The 16,347-nt window shown below is 39.2% G+C and overlaps 1 protein-coding gene across 6 annotated transcripts in view; it reads right to left on the bottom strand.

Moving 5' to 3' along the window:
- The window catches only part of AHI1 (Abelson helper integration site 1), a 205,840-nt gene that overhangs the window by 22,242 nt on the left and 167,251 nt on the right, over window positions 1-16,347 (bottom strand). For 4 of the 6 annotated variants that reach the window (XM_068551279.1, XM_068551281.1, XM_068551282.1 and 1 more), the window contains one exon: window positions 113-162. In XM_068551279.1, coding sequence (XP_068407380.1) covers window positions 113-162 — 50 coding nt within the window. Of the gene's footprint in view, window positions 1-112; window positions 163-2,734; window positions 2,805-16,347 lie in introns of those variants that run through there. The other 2 variants (XM_068551280.1, XM_068551284.1) reach the window with 2 other exon arrangements.

The raw sequence follows: 16,347 nt of genomic DNA, 5'->3' as shown, positions 1-16,347 counted from the left end.
TTTCATAATTTTTTTAGTGTGGTGTTATGAAGAAGGAAATGGAGAAATTGTCCTTAAAAAAAACAACAACTATTTATTCACTGCAAATTATTTAGGAGGAAAAGCTGCTTACTGTGTCATAGACTCTGAGCCCGGTCTGAAATCCTGGGACTTGAATGACTGCTGTGAAAGAAGAACAAAGAGTAAATCACAAATCACAGAAGACAACACAGGCAATATTCACATGCTGAAAACCCACCAACTGGATGAATGAGGAGAGAGCATGCCTGTTCTGAACACAAGTGTCTATCAGCATGTCTATCACAAGTGTCTATTCACTCCCATGGAAAACCAAGGAAACAGCTCTCCAGATTGGTTAAGCGCTCTTCGTAAATAAAGTGAGCTTTCAGGTGTGTGGCAAAAAGAGTCAGTTGTGAGTCAGCCTAAATTAATTCAGTAATACTATGTTATATTACTTAAGTTCTAAATTTACCTTTCTACACTGCATCTTTCCTTTGTAATCTTGTCAGTACACTGTATTTTCATGGTGTTACTCACTGAACTATGTGTAAAATTTTGAATCTGCAAGCTCTTTAAATCTTTAAATCTGCAAGTCCTTTAAATCTTAATCTGCAAGCTCTTTTGAATCTACAAAATTTGCTTAGTATATCTGTTTTATTAATGGCACCTCCATGAGAAAATCAAATAAGCACTTTCAGTGGTGCCAGATTATACTCTGAGTGTTAGATAGTTCCTCTAGAGTTTGAACGTTAATTCCAAATGAAAGGATACTGTGGAAAATGGTGGTTGATATAAGACAGTAGTTTAGAAATCAACTTAATCTTGCTATAAGACAGACTTGCAAATTTTTTTTTTTTTACAGATAATTACATGTTATGGAAAGGATCTACTTAAAATTCACATAGAAAATATAAATCACTACTATGTTAAAGTTTTGAATTACATACAAATGAAAGAGATATACCATATCTACCTAATTAAAGTTTTAAAACCCCAGAAAACAAAAAACCAAAATGAAATGAAAGACAAGGAGTACAACTGTCTCTTTCAGTCTTAACTTCTTTGAGTAACTACTGCTTTCCCAGTCTTATCTCTACTGAAACTTGTTTTGCCTTTCTGGATTTCCTCCTCCACAATCAGATTTCAGCAAGATTTGGCACTGAGTCCCTTTAAACAAGTATTACTTTTCTTATCATAAAGATTTCAAGAGGATTTTGTACTTTTCTGGACCATAATTATGTAATATTATTGCTGGCTATATAGCTTTAAATCAAGCATGTAATGAAAACAAGAGTTAAAGGGCAAGGAGACTTAGTGGCAAAACCTGAACGTTGTAGTTAAGTGAGGCTATTTCAAAGAACAACAAAAGAACCAATCTTGGATTTTTCTCGACTATTTGAAGATGATCTGACTCAGTTAAAATGTGTTTGGGGAAAAAAGTACAAACACATAGAAAATTTAAATTCAAGGACTAACGCAGACTGCAGAATAGTCTACCTGCCCTCAAGCCCATAGAGCAGAAGAAAACCGTCAAAACCTCTCAGAAAGCATGAACTGTAACTGAATTTCTTCAGTTTTTTTCCCCAGACTTATGAAATAAATTCCAAACACAGCCATCAGATTAAAGGTCAGATGCTTCTTTTACATGGTCTAAGTATTACTTCTCTCTCTTTGCCCAAGGCAAGAGCAACACCTTACCTTAAATACATGTATATACAGTCGGCCCTTAGTATCCAAGGGGGATTCGTTCCAGGACACTCCCACCTGCACAGATACCAAAATCTGCAGATGCTAAAGTACCTCATATAATGGTGTAGTATTTGTGTATAACCTAACAACCTCCTGTATACTTTAAATCATCTCTAGATTACTTATAATACCTAATACGATGTAAACGCTATGCAAATAGTTGTAAATACAATGTAAATGTTATGTAAATAGTTGCCAGCATGGCAAATTCAAGTTTTGCTTTTTGAAACTTTCTGGAATTTTTTTTCCAAATAATTTCGATCCATGTTTGGTTGACTCTTTAGATGCGTAGCCCGTGGATAAGGAAGGCCAACTGTATATGAAATGTTGTAAAACTACTGGATTAGAAAAACCCAACATAATGGCTCTAATCAGAATATAAGTCTACTCCAGAGGTTTAGGGAAGGGAAGTCAGACTGAATTATACATCACTGTTATGTCAGTGTTACTTTTCCTTGCTTGTTGTGACCCTGACAAATGAGTAACAACATATTACTATGTGCAGGTCTTACCAAACCTGCTTCTAATAGTCTTTTCATATGAAATGGGTGCTGTGATGTCCTCAGAAAGTCTGTCTTAAGCAGGTTAAACATGGTTCCTGCCCTGTTTCCTACTGTATTACTGCATTACTGTAGCGGGCATATCCAAGTCCTTTTTCATGATGCAAAGGTTGGCTTAACCTATGTTCAAATCCTATGAATCACAAATTAGTAGGAGATCCACATTACAAAGTCTTGACACTGATTTGTAAAAGGACACTTATTTCTTTAGGACCAATACTTCACTTCTCAACACCTTTACTCACTCATTCCTTGGTCTCAGCAGCAGCGCGCCATATGGGTATGGAGGCAGAAGGAGGGGGAAGAAGGAAGTGTCTCTGTGAGCTGTTTTGTTTCACTTTATCTTTAAACAAAAAAGCCCAAGGCTATGAGACAATCAGCCCATAAGCACCCTCACCCCCCATCAAGGCCAAGGAGCATGATTGCCCTTCTTTCCCTCTTGTCCACACACACCTCTCAGCTGTTTTGTGACTTCATTTCCTCTTCATGGATACCCTTGATTTGGAGAGGAGGGGATGAAGAGAGGAAGATGAGCAAAGCAAAGGAGATGAATGAAAGGATCAGAATCTGGAGACTCTTGCTTCCCAAACCCTCACAACTTCGTAGTGATGCTTTTAAGTTTAGATGCAGTGAGACAAACATGAAAGGAATGATTAATGGAATGATTTTCAGTGCCTCCAGTGATTACACGGAGATTTACCAAGAAGAAACAACTCATAAATAACTTTGTAAAAGAGAAATGGGCCATGCAAACAACTCCCCCAAATATTTCTATAAACTTGAAGAATGAATGTAAAATTAAGTAAATGTTCAATCTATGTTTGTTGCAGTAGCACACCAGCTTTAAATAAGGCAAATTTATGATATAGTAGAGCTCTATTTTTAAAGCTATTTATATACCTCCTGATATCTACCTTTTCCAAAGAATTAATATCTGCAATTTTTTTATACCCACTTTGTAGGAATTTTTATTGAAAAGAAAAAAACCCCAACAACGAGGGCTGTTGGTTAAATTCTAATCTTGGTTCTGTCATTAACTCTCTATGTGGCCTGAGTAAGCCACTTAACTTCTCTTGAGGTCTGTTTTTCTTATTTGAAAATGTACAGGAGGTGCTCAGGATAAAAGCATGAACTATCATAGCACTATTCTTATATTTTACAGATGAGGAAACGGAGGCCCAGAGTCACCAAGATTACAGAAGTAGCCTGAAGGTTACAATCCTGTTTTTCAAACTGATTTAAAAGCAAAACTCGTTTTCAATACAATTTTGTTTGAAAGCCTCACATACAAACACTGAAAAGTAGAATTTCTCTAGGTGAAGCTAGGTTTGGTGGTCTGGCCAACCTGGCCTCCCCAGACCTACCCTACAGAGCCCTGAGGAACAGGGCTCTACAGAGGAGAGAGTTTACAAACCACTCGACTAGATAAGCTCTTTCAGGTTTTCTCTGTTGCTAAAATTATGTTTCTGGGAGCATAATTTTATGACTTTAAATATTCATACAAGTTTGCTGTTGGTTCTTTGATTTTAGAATTTATTGTTGATTATTTGAGTTGTATTTGATGCTAAATCCTCCAATTATGCTTTTCCTTAAGGACAAAATATTCTTCTGCATTAAGATGCAGTTTCTATAAGTATATTAAAACAAAAAGTAAAGGCCTTCATCTTGATTCATGATTTGTAGTTTGGGATACTAATTATGCCAATTAAAAATGACAACAACAATACATACTTAACGGAAAGCCACTCTAGGGGCAAGGCACCATGCTACACACCCTGGAGATACAAAGCTAAGTAGGCTCCAAGAGCTTATACTCTAACAGGGAAAGGCATGGAGACAACCAACAAAGCAGAGGGAGATCCACATTATGATAAAGGAAAAAAAATGTGCAGATATAAAGGAACAGAAGTCTTGAATTGCAACTGGAGGCTTTTGAGAAGGATTCTCAGAAGAGGGAGCATTTAGATGTCTCCTAAGGGATAAACTGAATTTCTGATAGTTGGCGTAGCACAAAAACTATACAGCTGGAGAAAACGGGGTAAGCGGAGGTTTGAGGTTTTGCGTCTGCAGGGCAGCATACTCGGGAGGGTGATTTGGGAGATGAGGAAAAGTAGGTCAGAACTTCTGTTCAATCTCTGAGGGATGAGAGCTAGATTAAAACTTAAGAGATTTGGACTTCAAAGACAAATATAGCATCAGCTAAGACTTCTGAGCTGGTAAATCACGACTTGATTTCTATTTTAGGAAGGTACCTCTGGTAGGCAGGTAAATGGTGCAGTAAAGACTGGAGAATGGCAGCATGGAGACCTCCACAGGTAGGGGCTGGGGGACTGGTTCCAGCAATATCCTTCCCAGGCTCCTCCCCCTCAGTGCACTCTTTAAAAAAAACTGATGCTCCTTAATGCCTTCTACCCTTTAGTTCTGTACACTCCTCTGTTCCCATGGATTCGACAGGTATGTTTATGCTAAAGACTTCCAAATCAATACCCAGAACCTGGATCTCCAGTTTTCTTCAAAATGATTTGGCAATCGTTAGATTTCAGCAAATCTTGTAAATATGGCAGTTTTTCTGAAAATACACTTGGAACCATCCATCTTCATCAGAACTACCTCGCAAGCCTGAGTTCTCAGCAAATCTCTCCCGAGCCCCCTGGCTGCCGCACAGGCACTACACACAGCACATCTTACGCTGAAGGGCCCTTCTGCTTTTACACACTGATGGTCACATTAGAAACCTAGGTTGCTCCTTTTCCTTCACATGGATTTCCTCACCAAACCCTACTTTCTCATTACGGCTGGCTCGGATTGCTGCAACCGCCTCTCCGGGTCTTATTTCACTGCTTTTTTTCTTTTTCCCCCCTTCTCAGAGCTTACAGAATGAGCTTTTGAAACAATTGATTTGATCATGCCATCCATCCTCCATGTTTTAAATCCTCCAATGGCTCCCCAGTGTCTCCAGGATCAAATCCAGCTCCTTCACATGCCATACAAGGATCTTCTTGATCCCGTCTCCTCGTTCAGGTTCAGGTTTTCTCTCTTTTTCACTTTGCAGCCTAGGCTCCAGCCATGATGAAATACTTGTGGTGGCCTGTGTGCCATGCCTTCATATTTGTTCAGTCTGCCTGGAATGCTCTTCCTCCCATAAAACTCAATTTAGAAATCAACCCCTCTGGAAAGCCTTTCCTGACTTCATTAAGATTGGGTCAGGGGCCACTTCTATTTGCTCCCTTGCATTTCATATAGAACTCTACCAAAACAGACTTTTATGCTGTAAAACCCCCGATATTTGACTGTTCTTTCAAGAGAGAACTCCTTAAAGGTGAAGGTAGATGATGATTCCATAACACACTGGAGTAGAGAAGAAGAAAATTGGGTTTTTAAAAATGGATTTGGTTTTGGGCACACTGGACCAGAGACTCCAGAATGACACCTTCGTGAATGTGGAAATTTCTAGTAGGCGGTTAGAAATACACTTGGGGAATTCAGAACAGGAGCCGAAGTTACGTATGTAGAATTTGATACATCTGAAATACCAGAGTAATATTTGAAATGATAGGGGTAGAGGATAATCCAGAAAAAAGTGCTAGAGAAAAATAAAAAACATGCAGCATGTATCTTAGAGAAGGCTTGTATTACAGTGGCAGGCAAAGCCAGAGAATGAGAGAGAAACAGGAGAGGTAAGCGCACTGTTACAAGCATTAAGGAAACAGAAAAAAGCAGAGGTGTTAATGACCCAGAAAGCTGGCATATGGAGGATTTTTTCACATGGTCTGTAAACTGCTGGAAACAGTCCCTCCCTCCATCGTGTGCTTTATCCCTTATCCCTTCCCCTGTGACCAGCTGGTTTTTCAGTTTCTCTGATGAGCACTTCTAGCTACTTGAGGGTTTCTGCACAAGCTGTTTCTAATGCCTCAAACGTATCCTCCTGCCCCCCACCCCCTTACAAAAACTAACCCATCCACTTCTCACCACAAGGCCTCACAGCTACCCTTCACTGTCCTTTCACTGCTTATGTTTTAGTTTTATGACTCATTAATTACAGTTACTTTCACTCATTAGGCTGTAAGTTCTGTAAGTGGAGGGACTATTTCTGTTTAATTCACCATTACACCGTCCAGACGACATTCTACCACAGTGCCTGGAAAAACAGCAGGCATTCAATATATATGTGTTAAATGAATAAACTATAAAGACACCAAAGGGGTGGAGGAGTGAGGATGCAGGTCATTGGCTGAGTGAGGCTAGAAGAATGTGGGAGGGGAAAATGACCAAAAATACAAGTGGAGAGGTTGGCCATAGAAAGGAGGGCACTTCTTTCTATGATCTGAAAGCAGCTGGAGAAGGAAGGGGAAGTAACAGAAATACAGAGAAAGCAGGGAGACAAAGTCAGCCTGGAGTAAGAGGTTAGGTGGACCTTACTGTGAGCAGGCACTGTAAAGCATGGGGTAGGGAGTCAGTCAGGAAGAACAAAAAGATGATCAAGACCATGGGTCTCACTGAGGCTGGGAACCACAAGTATGACACAGAGACAACCACCACAATTCTGTGCTTTTCTTTAGCAGTGATGAAATTCCAGAGTAGAAGTGAGAGAAATGGACAACTGGTTTACCCCCAGGCCTGGGGACTGGTAAGACCTGTATGCCAAGTCACACCAAGTGCCATATATGTATATGACATCAAACTGGTAAATAAGTGCTGCTTCCATGCATTTATTTCCTGGTGATCTAAGTGAGCTGGTTTGGGGAGAGCGAAAACTGATAGCAGATAACCAAGAAGGCAGGAAACATCAGAATGCCACCCCTCCCTCTTTTTAAAAAAAATTTCTGCAAACTAAAGAATCATTTGGGTCACCCACTGCCTCTTTTGGGACTGGACTATTCCCTAGTGATGGGCGATAAGGGAAGGAAACTGGAGAGACTGAAGGAGACGTGGCAATTTTACCAAGTCCATTGCAGTCCTCTGTGCACTGTTGACCATCTGCCCGTGAGCAACACCATCCCTGCTGACATTCGACAGGGTCAGGTCTGATTTGGAAGATTAATACATACCTCAGTACAGCTGCTCCTATTTGTTTGCCTGATCCTTCCTTCATTCAACAGACATTTACTGAATACCTGCTTTGTGCCGGATGCTGGGAATTCAATTTTAAACGAGACACAGTCTCTGCCTTAAAGAAGTTATGGCCCTTTTATTCCATCCAAAGACAAAGAAAGGAATAGAAGAAAAAAGTCGTATGCATGAGCCATGCTAGGAATAGTAGGTTACACTTTTGATCCAATTTCTTATGCCTGACCTTTTCCTTCTTCATCTTTATTATAAAGACTTACAGGTTTTATAAAACGACTGTGTACTTTCAATACAGTTTCAAAATACAGCTAATCCTCATTATTTGTGGATTCCCTATTTGCAAATTTGCCTACTCACTAAAATTTACTTGTAACCCCCAAATCAACGCGTGTGGTGCTGTCACAGTTGAATACATGCACTGGCGCAGAGTGGTGACACATTTGAGCTGCCCAATGCACACGTTCCCAGCTGAGGGAGGAATGTTAACACCTCCTAATGCCTTGCAATGTTTCTCATGCTCCGTCTTACTGTTTCAGCTCTCATACAGTAAACAAGTGTCCTTTTTATGATCTATTTAGTGCCATGTTTTTCACATTTTTGTGCTCTTTGTTGGTGATTTTGCTGTTTAAAATGGTCCCTAAGCATAGTGTTGCAGTGTTGTCTAGTGTGACTAAGTACAAGAGGGCTGAGGTGCCCCACAGATAAAGTATGTGTACTAGTTAAGCTCTGTTTAGGTGCAAGTGACAGTGCATGAGTTCAATTTTAATGACTCAACTATATTAAATTAAGTGTCTTTAGACAGACATACACATAAAACAAGGTTATGTATTGATTGGTTGATGGAAATCTTGTGACCAGAGGCTCTCAAGAACCTAATCCTGCATCTCCTCTAGGAGCATTGGTTTAGAATTCACTAATTCAGTGTTCATGGTGAATTTATAGAACATAATTGCTGTAAATGACTAAAATTGACTGTGTATTTTTAGGCATGGCTTCTGTGCATCCACCAAATTACTATTTTACTGTTCTTAGTTGCTACCTTTCCTAATCTTATTCCTTGACAAATCTATGAAGTTTGGGGGAGCTCTGTCTCAATCAAATTGTAATCATTCATAGAGAATATCCTACACGTCCAGTACTAAGGTGGGAACTTTGGGGGGAATATGACTGTTGGAAAGTTGATTCCTGTTGGTTTCACATGGCTGTGTGTAATGGCTTATAAACTCATATTTAGTCAGGTCAACTGGAAGTTTATAGCCTGAGATCAAAGGGCCTGAAGTAGATATGTTATTCCTTTGATGAGGCTGGAAGAACATTCTCTAGCAAAATTCCATAACTCTGTGTCTACAAAGGAGCTTTCAAAAATATAAAGGAGTATCTCCCAAAGAGTAGCACGTTTAGGGTAGAGTCTGGGCACTGGTATTTTCACACAAGTGCCCAAGGTGATTCTAAGGCCTAGCTGTTTGAGAACTCCTACTCTGGCATATATCAAACCAATAATCTGTGCGGATTGGAGAGCTCAGGACTGATTCCTGATCTGTGTGTGTGAAGCTGACTTCGCTTAGTAGCCGGTAAGCATGGATTATTCTGATCCCTGTCAACTCCTCCCATTCTTGCCTTCTCCCCTTCCTCTGGTTTGAATCTCAATTCTTACCAGAACTATCCATCAAGGATTTCAAATTCCTTCCCAACAAACAACATTAAACAGACACAGTAACTCTCAGGCTCATAATTTATTGAGGGCAAATATATGTATAGGAGAGGTTCAAGACGGCGGAGGAGTAAGACGTGGAGATCACCTTCCTCCCCACAAATACATCAAAAATACATCTACATGTGGAAAAGCTCCTACAGAACACCTACTGAACACGGGCAGAAGACCTCAGACTTCCCAAAAGGCAAGAAACTCACAATGTACCTGGCCATGTGGCTGACAGAGTCTTGGTGCTCCAGCCAGGTGTCAGGCCTGAACCTCTGAGGTGGGAGAGCCGAGCTCAGGACACTGGTCCACCAGAGACCACCCGGCCCCACGTAATATCAAACGGTGAAAGCTCTCTCAGAGATTTCCATCTCAACGCACTAAGACCCAGCTCCACTCAACAACCAGCAAGCTACAGTGCTGGACACCTTATGCCAAACAACTAGCAAGACAGGAACACAATGCCACCCATTAGCAGACAGGCTGCCTAAAATCATAATAAGGTCACAGCCACCCCAAAACACACCACCGGACGCGGTCCTGCCCACCAGAAAGACAAGATCCAGCCTCATCCACCAGAACACAGGCACCAGTCCCCTCCACCAGGAAGCCTACACAACCCACTGAACCAACCTTAGCCACTGGGGGCAGACACCAGAAACAACGGGAACTACGAACCTGCAGCCTCCAGAAAGGAGACCCCAAACACAGTAAGTTAAGCAAAATGAGAAGACAGAGAAATACACAGCGGGTGAAGGAGCAAGGTAAAAACCCACCAGACCAAACAAATGAAGAGGAAATAGGCAGTCTACCAGAAAAAGATTTCAGAGTAATGATAGTAAAGATGATCTAAAATCTTGCAAATAGAATGGAGAAAATACAAGAAACGTTTAACAGGGACCTAGAAGAACTAAAGAGCAAATAAACAATGATGAACAACACAATAAATGAAATTAAAAATTCTCTAGAAGGAATCCATAGCAGAATAACTGAGGCAGAAGAACGGATAAATGACCAGGTAGATAAAATAGTGGAAATAACTACTGCAGAGCAGAATAAAGAAAAAAGAATGGAAAGAATTGAGGACAGTCTCAGAGACCTCTGGGACAACATTAAATGCACCAACATTCGAATTATAGGGGTCCCAGAAGAAGAAGAGAAAAAGAAAGGGACTGAGAAAATATTTGAAGAGATTATAGTTGAAAACTTCACCTAATATGGGAAAGGAAATAGTAAATCAAGCCCAAGAAGCACAGAGAGTCCCATACAGGATAAATCCAAGGAAAAACACACCAAGACACATATTAATAAAACTACCAAAAATTAAATACAAAGAAAAAATATTAAAAACAGCGAGGGAAAAGCAACAACTAACGTACAAGGGAATCCCCATAAGGTTAACAGCTGATCTTTCAGCAGAAACTCTGCAAGCCAGAAGGGAGTGGCAGGACATATTTTAAGTGATGAAAGGCAAAAACCTACAACCAAGATTACTCTGTCCAGCAAGGATCTCATTCAGATTCGACGGAGAAATTAAAACCTTTACAGACAAGCAAAAGCTAAGAGAATTCAGCACCACCAAACCATCTTTACAACAAATGCTAAAGGAACTTCTCTAGGCAGGAAACACAAGAGGAGGAAAAGACCTACAATAATAAACCCAAAACAATTAAGAAAATGGTAATAGGAACATACATATTGATAATTACCTTAAATGTAAATGGTTTAAATGCTCCAACCAAAAGACACAGACTGGCTGAATGGATACAAAAACAAGACCTGTATATATATGCTGTCTACAAGAGACCCACTTCAGACCTAGGGACACATACAGACTGAAAGTGAGGGGATGGAAAAAGATATTCTATGCAAATGGAAATCAAAAGAAAGCTGGAGTAGCAATTCTCATATCAGACAAAACAGACTTTAAAATAAAGACTATTACAAGAGACAGAGAAGGACACTACACAATGATCAAGGGATCAATCCAAGAAGAAGATATAACAATTGTAAATATTTATGCACCTAACATAGGAGCACCTCAATACATAAGGCAAATACTAACAGCCGTAAAAGGGGAAATCGACAGTAACACAATCATAGTAGGGGACTTTAACACCCCACTTTCACCAATGGACAGATCATCCAAAATGAAAATAAATAAGGAAACACAAGCTTTAAATGATACATTAAACAAGAGGGACTTAATTGATATTTATAGGACATTCCATCCAAAAACAACAGAATACACATTCTTCTCAAGGGCTCATGGAACATTCTCCAGGAGAGATCATATCTTGGGTCACAAATCAAGCCTTGGTAAATTTAAGAAAACTGAAATTGTATCAAATATCTTTTCTAACCACAATGCTATGAGACTAGGTATCAATTACAGGAAAAAATCTGTAAGAAGTACAAACACATGGAGGCTAAACAACACACTGCTTAATAACCAAGAGATCACCGAAGAAATCAAAGAGGAAATCAAAAACTACCGAGAAACAAATGACAATGAAAACACGACGACCCAGAACCTATGGGATGCAGCAAAAGCAGTTCTAAGAGGGAAGTTTATAGCAATACAATCCTACCACAAGAAACAAGAAACATCTCAAATAAACAACCTAACCTTACACCTAAAGCAATTAGAGAAAGAAGAACAAAAAACCCCCAAAATTAGCAGAAGGAAAGAAATCATAAAGATCAGATCTGAAATAAATGAAAAAGAAATGAAGGAAACGATAGCAAAGATCAATACAACTAAAAGCTGGTTCTTTGAGAAGATAAACAAAACTGATAAACCATTAGCCAGACTCATCAAGAAAAAGAGGGAGAAGACTCAAATCAATAGAATTAGAAATGAGAAAGGAGAAGTAAGAATTGACACTGCAGAAATACAAAGGATCATGGGAGATTACTACAAGCAATTATATGCCAATAAAATGGACAACCTGGAAGAAATGGACAAACTTAGAAATGCACAACCGTCTGAGACTGAACCAGGAAGAAATAGAAAATATGAACAAACCAATCACAAGCACTGAAATTGAAAGTGTGATTAAAAATCTTCTAACAAACAAAAGCCCAGGACCAGATGGCTTCACAGGCGAATTCTATCAAACATTTAGAGAAGAGCTAACACCTATCCCTCTCAAACTCTTCCAAAATATAGCAGAGAGAGGAACACTCCCAAACTCATTCTACGAGGTCACCATCACTCTGATACCAAAACCAGACAAAGATGTCACAAAGAAAGAAAACTCAGGCCAATATCACTGATGAACATAGGGGCAAAAATCCTCAACAAAATACTAGCAAACACAATCCAACAGCACATTAAAAGGATCATACATTATGATCAAGTGGGGTTTATCCCAGGAATGGAAGGATTCTTCCATATATGCAAATCAATCAATGTGATACACCATATTAACAAACTGAAGGAGAAAAAGCATATGATCATCTCAATAGATGCAGAGAAAGCTTTCGACAAAATTCAACACCCATTTATGATAAAAACCCTCCAGAAAGTAGGCATAGAGGGAACTTTCCTCAACATAATAAAGGCCATGAATGACAAACCCACAGTCAACATCATTCTCAATGGTGAAAAACTGAAACCATTTCCACTAAGATCAGGAACAAGACAAGGTTGCCCACTCTCACCGCTGTTATTCAACATAGTTTTGGAAGTTTTAGCCACAGCAATCAGAGAAGAAAAAGAAATAAAAGGAATCCAAATTGGAAAAGAAGAAATAAAGCTGTCACTGTTTGCAGATGACATGATACTACACATAGAGAATCCTAAAGATGCTACCAGAAAACTACTAGAGCTAATCAATGAATTTGGTAAAGTAGCAGGATACAAAATTAATGCACAGAAATCTCTTGCATTCCTATACACTAATGATGAAAAATATGAAAGTGAAATTAAGAAAACACTCCTATTTACCATTGCAACAAAAGAATAAAATATCTAGGAATAAACCTACCTAAGGAGACAAAAGACCTGTATGCAGAAAATTATAAGACACTGATGAAAGAAATTAAAGATGATACAAACAGATGGAGAGATATACCATGTTCTTGGGTTGGAAGAATCAACATTGTGAAAATGACTCTACTACCCAAAGCAATCTACAGATTCAATGCAATGACTATCAAACTACCACTGGCATTTTTCACAGAACTAGAACAAAAAATTTCACAATTTGTATGGAAACACAAAAGACCCCGAATAGCCAAGGAAATCTTGAGAAAGAAAAACAGAGCTGGAGGAATCAGGCTCCCTGACTTCAGACTATACTGCAAAGCTACAGTAATCAAGCAGTATGGTACTGGCACAAAAACAGATATATAGATCAATGGAACAGGATAGGAAGCCCAGAGATACACCCACACACATATGGTCACCTTACCTTTGCTAAAGGAAGCAAGAATATACAGTGGAGAAAAGACAGTCTCCTCAATAAGTGGTGCTGGGAAAACTGGACAGCTACATGTAAATGAATGAAATTAGAACACTCCCTAACACCATACACAGAAATAAACTCAATATGGAATGTAAGGCCAGACACCATCAAACTCTTAGAGGAAAACATAGGCAGAACACTCTATGACATAAATCACAGCAAGATCCTTTTTGACCCACCTCCTAGAGAAATGGAAATAAAAACAAAAATAAACAAATGGGACCTAATGAAACTTAAAAGCTTTTGCACAGCAAAGGAAACCATAAACAAGACGAAAAGACAACCCTCAGAATGGGACAAAATATTTGCAAATGAAGCAACAGACAAAGGATTAATCTCCAAAACTTACAAGCAGCTCAGTATCAAAAAAACAAACAACCCAGTCCAAAAATGGGCAGAAGACCTAAATAGACATTTCTCCAAAGAAGATATACATATTGCCAGCAAACCCATGAAAGAATGCTCAACATCATTAATCATTAGAGAAATGCAAATCAAAACTACAATGAGGTACCATCTCACACCGGTTAGAATGGCCATCATCAAGAATTCTACAAACAATAAATGCTGGAGAGGGTGTGGAGAAAAGGGAACCCTCTTGCACTGTTGGTGGGAATGTAAATTGATACAGCCACTATGGAGAACAGTATGGAGGTTCCTTAAAAAATTAAAATAGAACTACCATATGACCCCGCAATCCCAGTACTGGGCATATACCCTGAGAAAACCATAATTCAAAAAGAGTCATGTACCAAAATGTTCACTGCAGTTCTATTTACAATAGCCAGGACATGGAAGCAACCTAAGTGTCCATCAACAGATGAATGGATAAAGAAAATGTGGCATATATGTACAATGGAATATTACTCAGCCATAAAAAGGAACGAAACTGAGTTATTTGTAGTGAGGTGGATGGACCTAGAGACTGTCGTTCAGAGTGAAGTCAGAAAGAGAAAAACAAATACCGTATGCTAACACATATATATGGAATCTAAAAAAACAAAAAAAAACAAATGGTCATGAAGAACCTAGGGGCAAGACGGGAATAAAGATGCAGACCTACTAGAGAATGGACTTGAGGATACGGGGAGGGGGAAGGGTAAGCTGGGAGAAAGTGAGAGAGTGGCATGGACATATATACACTACCAAACGTAAAACAGATAGGTAGTGGGAAGCAGCCGCATAGCACCTTGAGATCAGCTCGGTGCTTTGTGACCACCTAGAGGGGTGGGATAGGGAGGGTGGGTGGGACGGAGATGCAAGAGGGAAGAGATATGGGGACATATGTATATGTATAACTGATTCACTTTGTTATAAAGCAGAAACTAACACACCATTGTAAAGCAATTACACTCCAATAAAGATGTTAAAAAAAAAAAAAAAAAAAAGCAAACAAAATACAGGGCTTCCCTGGTGGCGCAGTGGTTGAGAGTCTGCCTGCCAGTGCAGGGGACACGAGTTCGAGCCCTGGTCTGGGAAGATCCCACGTGCCGCGGAGCAACTGGGCCCGTGAACCACAATTACTGAGCCTGCACGTCTGGAGCCTGTGCTCCGCAACAAGATTGGCCGCGATAGTGAGAGGCCTGCACACCGTGACGAAGAGTGGCCCCCGCTTGCTGCAAGTGGAAGAAGCCCTCGCACAGAAATGAGGACCCAACAGAGCCAAAAATAAATAAATAATTAATTAAAGGTGTTTTTAAAAAAAAAAATACAATAAAACATGAAATTTTATTTCATAACTTAGATATTTGGGCATATAATTACTTTCATGATCAGTTTAAGTCATATAGTCTTCCATGTTTTATGTCTCTACAATAAAAAACCAAATCAAACTAAATCAACCAAAAAAAAAAATGTGACCCATATGCTAAGATTGTTCATATGGAAAAATTCAATTTGAAATGTAATTTAGACCTATGCCTGCCAGTGAGTTTAAGGACAGGGCAGTATGCAGCCTTCATGGTCTTGGGCCAGGCATGTTTTCTCCTGTGATCTTGGGAACGATATTGCTTTTCCAGTCAGTGACTCTGCCAGCAGGCAGGCATGGTCAAGACATTTTCTCACAAGGGAGATGCCAACCTCTGGAGGTCGATCAAACATTGTCTCTCCTTCGTGTGAGATACAGCAGTGGGTAAGAGGCTGCTGCTTAAACACACCCACAGTAACAGGGAAGCAGAAATAGGGGTAAAAGAAAGAAAAGACTCAGCAAGCACAAAAAAGTTTAGTAAAAGAGTGATAAAAGCAAACCTGTTCCAGTATGTTCAGAGATCTTTCATTGTGCACATGGTTTATGAGGATAAAAGAGACATTCAAATAAAAAAAGATTCTTCCTTTTTTATGTCAACTGAAGGAGAACAATGTTAAAATCAGGGACCATTATGACCACATTATTGGGATTGCTAAGTAATAATAATAATAACATTAGCATACCGTTAATTTTCCATGGTCTATGTGAAGATTAGCATACAGCTAAGTTTCTTAAGCAAAGGAAATAAATGGTAGTCAGGAGATACCTAAATCTGATTAAGAGACATTTTAATCACATTCATCACACTGAGCCTCACATAGCTGGATACATCTTTACGTGAAGCTGTTGTTTTTAAGTAGCGTAGTCTGTAACTCCAACACCACTACTTATATACGTGCACGTAATGGGAAAATGAAAGCAAAGTTTCCTTAATAAGATCTTAAAATAAGAATTGTAATTTAAGGAAAAACACACCTCTTCATATGGGTATAAAATATTATATATTATATATATTTCTATTAAAATAGAGCAGTAGTTCTCAACTGTGGGGTG

This window comes from Eschrichtius robustus, chromosome 9 (genome assembly GCF_028021215.1).
Source record: "Eschrichtius robustus isolate mEscRob2 chromosome 9, mEscRob2.pri, whole genome shotgun sequence".
NCBI classification, from domain to species: domain Eukaryota; kingdom Metazoa; phylum Chordata; class Mammalia; order Artiodactyla; family Eschrichtiidae; genus Eschrichtius; species Eschrichtius robustus.
This window is presented reverse-complemented; position numbering and strand designations above follow the sequence as displayed.